This window comes from Callorhinchus milii, unplaced genomic scaffold (assembly GCF_018977255.1).
Source record: "Callorhinchus milii isolate IMCB2004 unplaced genomic scaffold, IMCB_Cmil_1.0 Scaffold1, whole genome shotgun sequence".
Lineage (NCBI taxonomy): Eukaryota > Metazoa > Chordata > Chondrichthyes > Chimaeriformes > Callorhinchidae > Callorhinchus > Callorhinchus milii.
Window position 1 is genome coordinate 80,286,268 of NW_024704742.1, and position 14,150 is coordinate 80,300,417.

Below are 14,150 nucleotides of genomic sequence, written 5' to 3' on the forward strand. Positions count from 1 at the left end.
GTCTTTCTCTCGGTTTTTGTGGGTGTCCCTCTCAGTCTCTCTCTCACACTCTCTGTCTCTATCTACTCTGTCTCTCTCTCTCAGTCCCACACTCTCTCTCAGTCTCTCTGTCCGTCACTCTGAGATGGAGCGAGAGATGGAATGTGAGAGTTTCATTTGAGTATTAATGTAAAATATTATTTTGAAGTTTTGTCAAGAGAGAAAGAGAAAACATGGGAGGTTATCTGAGAGAAGGTGGGGTTGTCTGGGAGAGGGAGGGGCTAGCTTGCGGAGGGATACATACCTGTGCAGGTGTGAGTGAGTGTGTTAGTGAGTGTGAGTCTCTATTTTAGAGTGAGCCGGACTGAGGAGGATATGGAGGGTGTGAAGTTACTGTGTGTGAGCTTGTCCATCATCTGTCTAACAGGTTAGTGTATGTTATATATACTGATGTACTCCCCTCTGATACACACATACAGACTGAGAGACACACACACATACAGATTGAGAGACACACACACATACAGACTGAGAGACACGCACATACAGACTGAGAGACACACACATACAGACTGAGAGACACACACATACAGACTGAGAGACACACACATACAGACTGAGAGACACACACATACAGACTGAGAGACACACACATACAGACTGAGAGTCACACACACACATACAGACTGAGAGACACACATACAGACTGAGAGACACACACATACAGACTGAGAGTCACACACACACATACAGACTGAGAGACACACATACAGAGACACACACACATACAGACTGAGACACACACATACAGACTGAGACACACACATACAGAGACACACACACATACAGACTGAGAGACACACATACAGACTGAGAGACACACATACAGACTGAGAGACACACACACACAGACTGAGACACAAACACACACAGACTGAGACACACACACACACACAGACTGAGACACACACACACACACAGACTGAGAGACACACACAGACAGACTGAGAGACACACACACAGACTGAGAGACACACACAGACAGACTGAGAGAGACACGCACACAGACTGAGACATACACACACAGACTGGGAGAGACACACACACAGACTGGGACACATACACAGACAGACTGAGAGAGACACACACACAGACTGAGACATACACACACAGACTGGGAGAGACACACACACACAGACTGGGACACATACACAGACAGACTGAGAGAGACACACACACACAGACTGAGATACACACAGACTGAGAGACACGCACACACAGACTTGGACACACACACACAGACTGAGAGAGACACACACATACAGACTGAGAGAGAGATACACACACACACACACAGACTGAGAGAGACACACACATACAGACTGAGAGAGACACACACACACACAGACTGAGAGAGAGAGAGACACACACACACACACACAGACTGAGACACACATATAAACAGAGAGAGAGTTTAATTTGCATTAACCTAACTCTGTCTGTCCAGGGCCTTGGGATGTCCTCTTGTCGTGAAAGGTCTTATACAAATGTAATTTTGTTGTTGTTGACACATACACACACACAGAGACTGAGACACACACACAGACTGAGAGAGAGCTTAATTTGCATTAACCTAAAATATTATTTTGAGGTTTTCTCAGAGAGACAGACAGAAATTAAGGAAGTAAGTGCAAAGCGGGCAAAGGTGACCTCTAACTCTCTCTAAAAGAGAAGAGGATTTCTCTCTCTTGGAAGACATGGGAGTTTCTCTTTCTGTCTTTCTTCGTTGCTTTCTTTCTGTCTGTTTTTCTCTCTTGCTCTCTCTGTCTCTCTCACTTTCGAAAACGCAAGGGAGTTTCTTTCTTTGTCGCTCTACTTCATTCTGTTTTTCTCTCTCGCTCTCTCGCTTTCGAAAAGAGAAGGCAGTTTCTCTCCTGGTTTCGAAAAAATAAAGGGAGTTTCTCTCTCCATGTTGTGGTTTCACTTCTCCATAAATAGTTTCGGGGCGGAGGGAGAAAGAGAGGGGGAGGAAGGCAGAGAGAGGAAGGGAGGGAGAGAGAGAGACAAAGAAAGTGAGAGACAGGAAGAGAGAGGGGAAAAGAAATAGAGGGAGAGGCAGAATGAGAGAGAGAGAGAGAGTCTGGTTAAACCAGTTTTTCACAAGTTAATCAGTAACTAATCACCCAGTCCACGCCTTAATCTCTGCCTTGTTTGTGTCAAAGCTTACACTCATTCTCTCTATTTCTCTCTCGCTTCCCTCGTTGTGTAACCACCACCCAACACACACAGTCTCCCGTAGCTCGCAGTCTGATGCTGCCTCGCTGATCGCTCGCTCCCAGTCTCTGTGTGCGTGTTTTGGCTGCCGCTCCAACCCGAGCCGCTCCCCCTGAAAATGTTCCTGCTCCCATCCCCGCATTCCGCTACTCCCGCTCTGTCCTTCTCTCCCACCGCCCTCCTTCTTCTCTCCTGGACCCCACCATTACCTCGCTCTGCTCCAGCCTGAGCATCCTCCGCCAGGCACATTGTGGCTCCCGGTGTTGGTTGTCCAAGAGCAGCCGCCCCAACTGTCCCATCGCTCACTCTCTCCACAGCAACCGCCTTCAAAAGGCAAACACCCCTTCCCCCTCCCCTATCCATACCCTCTCCAATTCTCCCCATCCTCGAACTCCATGGTCACTTCTGCCCCATCGCGTCAAATCCTCTCTATACTACTCCCTCCATCACCCACCCCCACCAGCAAAACTATCTGCATTTCCCTCCAAAATGTCCGCTCCCTCTCTAACAAAGCCCTTACTATCCATGACCTCATTCTGGATGAGCACATTGATATTCTTGGGCTTACAGAAACCTGACTCTTTCCCCCAGTGATCCTATCAACTTCGTTGCAGCCTCCCCTCCTGGCTACACTTTTCCCCACACCCTCTGCCTCAACTAACATGGTGGCGGGGTGGCCCTCAACTTCCAAGCTTCCCTTGGTCTATCCCACTATTCCTCTAGCTGTTTCTCCTTCTTTGAGCACCTCACCCTCTACCATCCCTCCTCTCTCTCCCTCAAAATCTTCCTAGTTTACTGCCACCCCTCCCTCAAACCTCCTGGCTCCTTCCTCACTGATATCTCCTCTCATCCCGATCCCTCTGACCTAAACACATGCTCATAATGGGTGATTTTGATCTCCACCTAAACTCCCCTTGCACCACCTCCTCAGATTTCACTGACCTCCTCTCCTCCTTAAACCTCACCCTCCACATCAAGTCGCCGGCCCACAACCATGGCCATTCCCTCGACCCAGTTATCACAAATGGCCTTGACATTTCCAACCTGTCTATCATGGACAAGGCCATCTCAGACCACTTTGTCATCTCCCTCTCCTCCCGCAGACCCCTCCCCTCTTCCAAGCCCTCCAACATTATTTTCCACCTCTGGAAAAAGCTTCCACCTGAGCCCCTCATAAATTCCCTCTCTTCCTTGGACATCCACTCCCTCTGGCCCTCCAAGGGGGAGCATATAGAGGGTGAGGAGGAGGGGACCGAGGACAGAGCCCTGAGGGACACCACACAAGACAGTGCGGGGGCTGGAGGAAAAGCCGTTAGTGGAAACAAAATGGAGACGGTGGGAGAGGTACGACCTTGAAGATTGAGGTGGGAGGACAAGTGGTGGAGGAGGATAGTGTGGTCGACCGTATCGAATGCGGCCGATAGGTCGAGGAGGACGAGGAGGCAGAGGGAGCCCAGGTCGCAGATGGTCAAGATGTCATTAGTGACCTTGATCAGGGCGGTTTCTGTGCTATGGGCAGCACGGAAACCCAACTGGAGGGGTTCAAATAGTGAATGGGTGGAGAGGAAAGAGCGCAGCTGGGAGGCGACGACTCTTTCGCGAATCTTGGACAGGAAGGGAAGGTTGGAGATGGGCCGGTAGCTTGGTAGCTGCGGTGCATCAAGGGAGGGTTTTTTCAATATGGGAGTGATGGTGGCAGTTTTGAGGGGAATGGGAACAGAGCCAGAGGAGAGGGACAGGTTAATGGTGTCTGTCAGAAGTGGGGCAAGGAGGTGGAGCTGGGAGATAAGGAATGGAGTGGGGATGGGGTCCAGGGAGCAAGTGGTGGGTTTCAAGGACAGGATGAGGTTGGTGACAGAGGGTGGGGAAACGGGTTTGAAGGTGTGTGGGGGGGATGGGTAGGAGTCGGAGTTTGGGAGGGAAGGGGTGCGGGGGTGGATGGAAGTTGGAGGGGCAGTGACTGCCGAGCAGATTCCCTTGATTTGCGATTCAAGGAAATCCAGCATCTCCTCACTGTGAAGGTTGGAGGAGATGACCTGTGCGGATTATCCTGCAGTAGAAGGACGACTTGGCCGAGGCTAGAGTGGAGCAGTAAGTTTTGAGGAGGTCCAGCCAGATTTGCCGGTGGACCATTGGGCCAGATTTGAGGCAGGTGCATTCACCGGCCCGCACCTGGGTCTTCAGTGAGCGGAGGTGGGTGGTGAACCAGGGAGAGGAGTGAGAGTAAGAGACAGTACGGGAGATGATGGGGGCAAGAGTGTCGAGTGTGGAGGAGAGGGCGTTGTGGAGGAGGGTGAGAGCAGAAGAGGGGTCAGTGAGGGATGAAGGCCAGAGGGAGAGGAGTTCAGAGGACTCCAACGTAGCGGTTAGAGAGTTCGAAGAAGTGCTCGATTTTTTCACCTGAAAAATTGAAAACATCTACTTGGCTGCATTGTACTCTTCCTCCCACCCCACCCAGACCATCCACGCCGCCTTTTCCCTCTGCCATGGCTCCTGCCACTACCCCCTCCTTACACTCATTTGCCACCATTTCTCCCTCCTCCCTCTCAACCACAATCACCTGGGTGAAGTTCACTACCTGCTACTTTGAGCCCCTCCCCACCCAGCTGGTGGTCACTCAACTCCCCCTCCTCTTCCCCCTGCTGACTGACACGTTCAACCAGTCTCTCTCCTCAGTCTCTGTTCCACTCTCGCTGAAAACCGCTGTCATCAAACCCCTCCTCAAAAAACCCAACCTCGATCCCTCTAATCTCTCACACCACCATCCCATCTCCAACCTAACTTTTCTTGCCAAAGTTCTGGAACGCATTGTTGCAGGTCAACTTCTGTCACACCTCTCCCTCCTCGAGCCCTTGCAGTCTGGTTTTCACGCTGCCCACAGCACAGACAATGTTTGTCAAAGTCACAAATGACATTCTCTCTATCTGTGACCAGGGCTCCCTCTGCCTCCTGGGTCTCTCTGCCGCGTTTGACATAGACAACCACACCATCCTCCTCCTCTTCCGTCTCTCCTCCCTCATCTACTTTAGTGGGACTCGCATGGTTCGAGTCCTATTTAACCAACCTCCTCCATTTCATCTCAGCAAATGGTTTCTCCTCCTGCCCCTGACCGGTCACCTGCGGGGTATCTGAGGGCTCCATCCTCGGCCCTCTTCTTTTCCTCATCTATATGCTCCATCTAGATGATATCATCCGCAGACACGAGGTAAGCTTCCACATGTATGTGGGTGACACGCAAATCTACTTTGCCTCCTCCAGCATTGACTCCAGGTCCGCTGATGTTCTATCAGCTTGTCTGGCAGACATCAAGGCCTGGATGAGTGCAAACTTCCTGCAGCTTAATGTTGACAAGACGGAAGCCATACTCCTTGGCTCCCATCAATGTCTTCACTCCTTTGAATCTAAACTCCTGAACCTCCCTGGACTCTCCTTCAGACTCACTGAACCAGTGCGCAACCTACGCTCCGGTTCGAGCGCCACTGTTTAGCTCTGTGGAGTCCTGTAGCTCAGTGGTAAGAGCACTTGTTTTGCAAGCGAGAGACCTGGGTTCGATTCCCGGCAGGTTGAAACCTTGGGCAAGTTTCCTTACTCCACACACCTGATAATAATCCCTCAAGAAAACAAAACAATATTCAATTGGTCATTTCAATCCACGACTCTTTGTGGGACACTGCTGTGTGCAATTGGCTGCCGCGTTCCCTCCACAATTCACTTTACAGTCTATTCTGTGAAGCGCTTTGAGACGTCGAGAAGACATGAAAAGTGCTATATCAAATGCAAGGATTATTATAATAATGCATAATTATTATGCTACCCTGCACGGAGGGCACTATACAAGTGCAAGTTGTTGTTGTTTGCTATGCAGGTGCTTGCTCCCCCCACATTGTTACTCTCTTCTCTAACCCCATTGCCCGCCCTCTCTCTGTCCCTCTTAGTCTGTCTGTCTCTCTCTCACACACACTATCTCACAAACAACTCTCTGTTCCAACTATTGTGTGTTTGCTGTTGCTAGCTTGCCCCACACTGCTGCTCTCTACTCTAACCCCATTCCCCCACTCTCCCCCTCGGCCTCCCCCTCGCCCCACCCCCCTCAGCCTCGCCCCGCCGCCCTCGGCCTCTCCCACTCCCCGTCTCGCACTCGCGCGCTTGGCCTCTGTTCAGGATGTAGGTTAGAGATCTGTCATGGTGGGGTTAGAGAAGGGAGATTCTCTTTCTCTCCCAGTGTCCTGGCTGACAGATAAAACAACATTAAACACACAGTCACTACACTTTACATTGAAACATGGATTTAGTGTGAGATGGATAGAGACTTGAGTAAGTCCGTGGATGGATTAAGGTGTGAGAGAGAGATGGATAGAAACATAAGTAATAATTCTTGTTATATCTACAGTTCATCCTGCGTTGGGATATGAAGTTTCGACAGCTAATTCAGTGGTTCGCTCCCAACCAGGAAAATGTGAGTAACAAACCCATCTCCCTCTCCTCATCTATCTCTCATACTTTCTCTATCTGTCTCTCATACTTTCTCTTCTCTCTCTCGCTCTCTGCCCTCTCATTTCTTTGTCTCTCTTCTCGCTCTGAGTCTCTCTCACACACTCTATCTCTCTCTCAGCCTTACAGTCTCTCTCTGTCTCTCTCTCTCTCTCTCTCTGTCTCACACTTGTTCTCTTTTAGTCTCTCTCTCCCTCACTCACGCACACTCTCTCTCGTCCCAGCGCTGGAGCTAAGCTGCACATACACGGCTGATTTCGATTCTCCGAGGATCGAGTGGAAAAGAAGCGATTTGCAAGGATCAACAACATTGATATATTATGAAAAACAAGTAACAGGTGAGTCTCTCTCTCTCTCTCTCAAACACTCTCTCCGTTTCTCGCACTCACACATTCTCTCTCACCATCTCCAGCACTCTCACACTCTCTGTCTATCGCTCTCACACATAATCTCTCTCCCGTCTCTTGCTCACACACTCTCTCTGTCTCTCTTTATCTCCAGCTCTCTCACACTCTGTCGCTCTCAGACTCTCTTTCTGTCTCTCTCTCTCACTCAGTCTCCCTCTCTGTCTGAAACATTTTCTCTCCATATCTTGCTTTCACACTCTGACACACACACACACACACACTCTCCCTCTTTCACTGTTTCTTGCTCTCACCCACTGTCTTTCATTCTCATACTTTTTCCCCGTCTCACTTCTCAATCAGTCTCACATTCTTCCTTCTCTCTCACACTTTATCTCTCCACAGAGAAATTCAGAGAAAGATTCGAAGTTTACGACAAAGGAATGCGTATAACTAATGCTGAACCCAGTGATAGCGGAGATTATATGTGTGAGGTCACAGCGGCCACTGGAAATGGATTTAATTCCGTTACCATTAAAGTGATTATTGAAGGTATATTTATTCACCTCCGTTTGTGGGGCACTGCTTTGCTAAATTGACCGCAGCGTTTCGCTCACAAAACATGCAGTCACTACACTTTACGGTGTATCCTGTGAAGCACTTTGAGACAGCTCGACGACGTGATAAGGCGCTATGTCAAATGCAAGGATTATATTATTATCTATCTGTCTCTCGATATCTATATATTTGTATCTCTCCAGCTCTCTCTCTCTCTGTCTGTCCCTCTCTGTCTGTCTCTGTGTCCATCACTCTCTGTCTCTCCGTCTCTCTCTTTTACTAAATAAATATTGTTGTGTTTCTCCCACAAAAATCACAGTCACAACACTTTTCAGTATATTCTGTGAAGCACTTTGAGACGTCTCGACAACTTGATAAGGCGCTATATCAAATGTAAGGATTATTATTTTAGTGAGAGAGAGAGACCGAGTGTGCACAAGAGGGGGAGGGAGGCAGCGCGTGAGAGGGAGGGAGGGCACGGGTGCGAGAGGGAGGGAGGGAGGGAGGGAGTGAGAGGTTGGGAGGGCACGAGAGGGTGAGACAGGCAGGGAGAGCGAGATAGGGTGGGAAGGAGTGAGAGAGAGAGAGAGAGAGAGGGAGGAAGAGCATGAGAAGGGGAGGGCGATGGGGAGGGGGGGCTGAGAGATAAAGAGGGAGAGTAAGAGAGATGGAGAGAGGGAGGGAAAGTGAGTGAGAGAGATGGAGAGAGAGGGAAAGTGAGAGCAGGCAGGAAGGAAAGCGCGAGAGAAAGGGAGGGAGAGAGTGAGAGAGAGAGAAAGAAAGAGGGAACGAGAGATGGAGTGAGAAAGTGGGAGGGAGGGAGAGAGTAAGCGAGTGAGAGAGATCGTGCGAGAGAGAGGGAGAGTGCGAGAGTGGGTGGAAAGTGCGAGAGGGGGAGAGGCAGAAAGAGGGAGTGGGAGGGAGGGAGGGAAAGTATGAGAAAGAGGGAGGGAGCGTGAGAGGGAGGGTGACAGAGTGAGAGAGGAACAGAGAGGCAGGGAGAATGAGATAGGGAGGGAAGGAGCGAGTGAGAGAGGGAGGAAGAACACGAGAGAGGGAGGGACAACATGAGAGGGAGAGTGAGAGAAAGGGAGGGAGGGAGAGAGGGATGGAGGGAGAGTGAGAGAAAGTGAGGGAGAGAGACTGAAAGAGAGAGGGAGGGAGAGAGAGAGAGGGGGGTGGGATGGAGGGAGAGTGAGAGAGAAAGAGGGATGGAGGGAGAGTGAGTGAGAGAGAGAGCGGCAGGGAGGAAAAGCACGAGAGAGTGAGCAGGAGGGAGGGAGAGCGTGAGAGCGAGGGAGGGAGAGTGAGAGCGCAAGAGGGAGGGAAGGAGAGCACGAGAGCAAGGGAGGGAGAGCGCGAGGGAGAGAGAGAGGGAGAGCGCGAGGGAGAGAGAGAGGGAGAGCGTGAGGGAGAGAGAGATGGAGGTAGAGTGTGAGATGGAGGGCATGAGAGAAAGAGGGAGGGAGATAGAGCATGAGATAGAGACGGAGGGAGAAAAAAAGGGAGGGAGAGTGTAAGAGAGGGAGGGAGGATGAGAGAGACGGAGAAAGAGAGAGGAACTATGTATTCACTTTCATTTGAATTAATTTTTTATTCAGTGTTAATTATAAATTTTAATTCAATTAATATTTTAATTTGTTTTTAATTATTATTAATTAATAATTATTATAGTTTAATTCACTTGGTTGACAATTATTTTCATTATTATTATACCTTTTCCCACAAAACACACAGTCACTACACTTCTCAATATATTCCGTGAAACCACTTTGAGATGCCTCAGTGATGTGATGAGGTGCTGTATCAAATGCAAGGATTATTATTATCTCTCACACTCCTTCTATCTTTGTCTCTCACACTGTCTATCTGTCTCTCACACTCTCCAACTGTCTCTCATTCTCTCCATCCTCTCCCGCTCATGCTCTCACACTAAATAAATATTGCCACATTTTGCCCACAAAACACATAGTCACTACACTCTGCAGTGTATCCATGAAGCACTTTAAGACGCCTCAACAGCGTGATCAGGCACTGTGTCAAACGCAAGAATTACTATTATTGTTATTATAGTGTGAGTAAGAGAGCACGCAAGAGAGAGAGAGCGCATGAGAGAGTGTTTATGATTATATCTAACACTGTTCTGTCATTATTATTAATATTATTAATATTAACTCTTGGTTGCCGTGTTCAGTTCCTCCTAAAGTTCCGCAAATTTCCGTGCCCACCTCGGTGACCAACGGAGGGTCAGCAGAGCTGAGTTGTACAGAGACTCATGGATACCCTAAGTCCAAATACAAGTGGTTCAGAAATGGAATACCTATTCCTGTTAAATCTGCTGGAAACTCTTTGTTTCACAACTCATCCTACATTCTCAACATAGAAACCGGTGTCCTGGTATGTACATGTCTCTATCCATCTTGCTCTCGCTCCTCAATCCATATCCTGACCACCCCAACCCCAAGTCTCTGTGCGTTTGTGTGAGTGTGTTTGACACTGTTCTCTCTCTCTCTCCAGCTGTTTAATCCCGTCACTAAGTCTGACGTGGGGGAATATTATTGCGAAGCGTCAAACGGGGTTGGACCAGCAATGAGAAGCCAAGCTAAAAAAATGGATGTTTGTAAGTTAACCTCTCTTTTCAGTTATTTCTCTCTCTCTCTCTCTCTCACACACACACACATACAGAACAGTCACTATATCCCAAGAAGCACTCTGAGATGTCTCAACGATGTGATAATGCACTTTATTAAATGCAAGGATTATTATATCTCACTCTCTCACACTCAGTCTCTCTGACTCTCTCTCTTATACTCTTAGTCTCTTTTGTTCTCTCTCTCGCTCTCGCTCTCAGTCCCTCTGTCTCCATCTCTCACTCTCTCCCTCTCACACTCAAACTCTCTCTTGCACTCAGACTCTCACACAGTCTCTCTCTCTCTTTCTCATGTTCTCTCTCTCTCTCTCTCTCACTCTCTCTCTCTCTCTCCACAGATGAAACCAATGTAGGAGGGATTGTGGCCGGAGTAATTATTGCTCTCTTGATTATTGCTCTTATCGGAATCGGGATATGGTTTGCATATCGTAAAGGATATCTTCCACGTGAGTGAAAGAAAGACCAAGAGAAAGAAACCGAGAGAGAGAGAGACACCAAGACTGAGAGAGAGACTTTTTTTGGTCAGCCGGGTGTCTGACGTGTGGAAACCCATCACGTCACCATGCTTAAGAGTATCCAAACCAAGCTGAGATTTCCAGGCTTCTCAAATACACATGGACTTCCCAGAGATAGATTGTTGGAATGGAATACACACTCTCTCCCTGGTGGGACCATCCTAGTTACCCAATTCCGGAAAGGAGTAGGTGCAGGTTGGCAAGAGCCAAGGTTTGGGGACCCCAGAGTGTGCGTTTGGGGTTGTACTGGAATCTAACCAGCTAAAACCATACAGCTTGCCATTGATGTAGCTGTCCGACAAGCTTTTTTGCTGTTTGTTCAGCTAGGACCACCCTACCTGTTACTCTTGTAAGCTTGCAGGGTTAGCAGGAGCTGAGTGGTTTGACTCCCTGCCCCCAGTGATTGGTCTGCCCTTCCAGGTCCTGTTGGATGAGCCAGGATGGCTGTGCTGTCATCAGCAGTGCCCTGGAATATTGCGGACCTGTCTGGCTCAGCAACCGGACTCCCGGGACTGTCACAGAGAGCTGGCTCAATTCCGACATTCCGTTGCCAGGCATGTCACCTTGAACCACGCTTACCTCCATCCCATCCCACCAGGTGGATAGTCATTAGTTGGTCGTTCGACATCCGACAAGCACAGGTTTGAGCCCTCACTAGGTGGATGGTAGATACCGGGAATTCCCTGGGAGCTTCCCGATTGGCAACATATCTCAGCATGAAATGGTGAGAACATTGCCACCAGCTTCCTGTCCACAGCTCGGGCACACACCCCTTTTGGCTCGGGCATGCATCCTGTCTGCAAGAATATCAAGGTGGCTGGCACTTCACAAGCTGTCCTGTAAAGGTCTGCCCACCATGCTGAAGGCCAGGTAGTTGATGAGGAAACACTGAGGCTTGGAGCGACAGCTGTTGGAATGTTTTGCCTTGAGTCCGAGTTTATGATCACACGTTCATATGTTCAGGGCCTGGAATCCACCTTGATCGTCCTGCAGAGAGGCAAACAGTTGCTGCTTAAACTCCGCACTTACAATTGGTGGAAACATTCGCTCAAAGGGGAGAGAGGGAGACTGAGAGAAAGAACGAGGGCGAGAGAGAGAGAGCGAGAGAGACAGAAAGTGAGAGAGACTGAAAGCGAAGAGAGAGAGATACTGAGAGGGATAGAGAGAGACTGAAAGCGTGAGAGGGGGCATGAGGGAACGAGGGGGCGTGGGGGCGAGAGTGATTTATGTAATTTTTGTTTCTGAATCTGATCTTTTTTGCCCCCCCAAACAGGAAAGAAAGATACGTAAGTACTATTTTTATTTTTCTCATTGTCTCTCTCTTGTTCTCTCTCTCTGTCTCTCATTTTCTCTCTCTCTCTCTCTCTCTCCCTCTCTCTCACTCTCTCTCATTCTTTCCCTTGGTCTCTCTTTCTCAGTCTCTCTTTCTCACATTCTCTCTCTCTCTCTTACAGAAAACCACCTGTTTCTTACCACCAGCCTCCGGAAGACACTACTGACGATGTGAGTGTGAAATATAACATTAGTGTGTAACACACTCGCTCTCACATGCTCTGACTCACGCACAAACACTGTCTCTCTCAATGTCTCTCACACACACACACACTCCGTCTCACTCACTCTCCCACACACTCTCTCACACACTCTCATACATATTCTCAGTGCATCACACACTCTCTCTCGCTCTGTCTCACTTTCCCTCATACGCTTTCTCATATTCACTCTCACACTTGCTCTCTTACACATTTTCTTTGTTTTTCAGGCTGATTTTAAGCAGAAATCTTCATTTGTCGTCTAAGGATATGAACAACATGATCTGTGTGTGTATCTTTTTCCCTCTGTCACTTTCTCGCTCTTCTCTCGCACTCATTCACCTCACAACTGTTTTTGGGACCTTGCTGTGTGCAATTGGCTGCCGCGTTTCGCCGATGAAGCACGCAGTCACTACGTTTTACAGTATATTCTATGAGGCGCTTTGAGACTGGTGTGTGTCTTTCTGTCTGTGAATAAGAAATGCAGAGGATGTTGTTCATTTGGATTTTTAGGAAGGTGTTTGATAAAGTGCAGTGTAAAGAGAATTGTGCCCAAGATTAAGATACTGTAGATGGACAGAGGAATGGATGAAGAGCAGGTGTCAAATGTGAAGGAAGGGATTATCGGTGTAGAGCATTTAACCTCACAAATTAGGGTAGGATCGCTCTTGTATTTTGTTCTCTTTCTCTCTGGCCTAATCTATACCCCACCATTGGCAGTAAGCCTTTCAGTCTATCTGCCTTCACTCTCTGGAACTCCCATGCGAGAGAATTTTCACCTCAACCCCCTCCCTCGCCTCCTTTAAGTTCCATTGCTCTTTAGGACCATCCTATTTAATATTAATAACTCTTCCATTTAATATAGTAACTTTCATGTCAGAAGAATATCTCAAAACTCTTCACAAGATATACTGTAAAATGGAGTGATTGTATTCATGAGCAAACATGACAGCCAGCTTGTGCGCAGCACTATACCAAGAACAGCCAGGAAGTGAATGACCAGGAGAAAGGCCTTAAACCCACAGCCATCTGACTCAGACACAAGCGTGCTATGAATTGAGTTAGTGCCCAGCAAACACAACTCCATAGCACAGAGCTAACCTCAGGTGAAGTATGCACTGACCTAACGTGTTCCCTTTGCCTAGAGAGGCAACAAAGCACAGACATGTTACAGCAGTGAGAAGTGGAAACGGTTTCTATGTCACCATCAAAACAATTCCATTCTCTACAAACAAGTATGTTGCTTTTGCCACAGGAGCAAAACCAGAGGTGACAGTACTGTTCTGCCAAAGCATAACCCTTCACAGTGAATACAATAAACCAAACCCTGGCTCTTGTCAAGTGATTCTTGGCCTTGACCCCATCCTAATGCTAAAATTCAGACTCTGGCCCTGCAGATAGGATTTGTTCAGACAGTTTTTTTTTGGAGAGATTCATTTTTAATATTGCATCACAAATTTGGATGAAGAAGCCCCTTCACCACATTTGATTTCCTTTCCCACAACACTACTATACAGAATTAAACAATTTCTTAAATAAGTCCAGTGTCTTGGGTCATTAATTATCCTCTATTAAGATAATTAGCAAGGAAGCAAAAAGGGAGATTAAGAGGATTTTTTTTACACAGAGAGTTAAGACTGCCTTTCTGAACGTGATTGTCCATGCAGAATTCATATTAGCTTTCAAGCCATTACCTAGGTAGATATTCTAAAAGGAATACGAGGAATAGGCAGGACTGGATCAATTCCTCTATTTAATAGCCAGCACAGAAACAATGGACTGAATGGTCTTGCACTCTGCTATAAAT

The 14,150-nt window shown here is 48.1% G+C and overlaps 1 protein-coding gene across 1 annotated transcript; it reads left to right on the forward strand.

Moving 5' to 3' along the window:
- Nucleotides 1–253: 253 nt before the first annotated feature.
- On the forward strand, nucleotides 254–13,883 carry LOC103177716 (junctional adhesion molecule A). The gene is made up of 10 exons (XM_007892023.2): nucleotides 254–406; nucleotides 6,644–6,709; nucleotides 6,969–7,082; nucleotides 7,494–7,640; nucleotides 9,841–10,043; nucleotides 10,164–10,266; nucleotides 10,635–10,742; nucleotides 12,085–12,097; nucleotides 12,266–12,314; nucleotides 12,574–13,883. The coding sequence occupies exons 1-10, from the start codon at nucleotides 355–357 to the stop codon at nucleotides 12,607–12,609; spliced, it is 891 nt and encodes a 296-aa protein (XP_007890214.1). The 5' UTR covers nucleotides 254–354; the 3' UTR covers nucleotides 12,610–13,883.
- Nucleotides 13,884–14,150: the final 267 nt, after the last annotated feature.

What these genes read in the sequence shown, in the direction of transcription:
- LOC103177716 (XM_007892023.2), top strand. Translation starts at nt 355, where the DNA reads ATGGAGGGTGTGAAGTTACTGTGTGTGAGCTTGTCCATCATCTGTCTA. An exon ending in GTCCATCATCTGTCTAACAG is followed by an intron (nt 407 to 6,643) that starts GTTAGTGTATGT and finishes TTATATCTACAG; the next exon opens with TTCATCCTGCGTTGGGATAT. An exon ending in CATTAAAGTGATTATTGAAG is followed by an intron (nt 7,641 to 9,840) that starts GTATATTTATTC and finishes TGCCGTGTTCAG; the next exon opens with TTCCTCCTAAAGTTCCGCAA.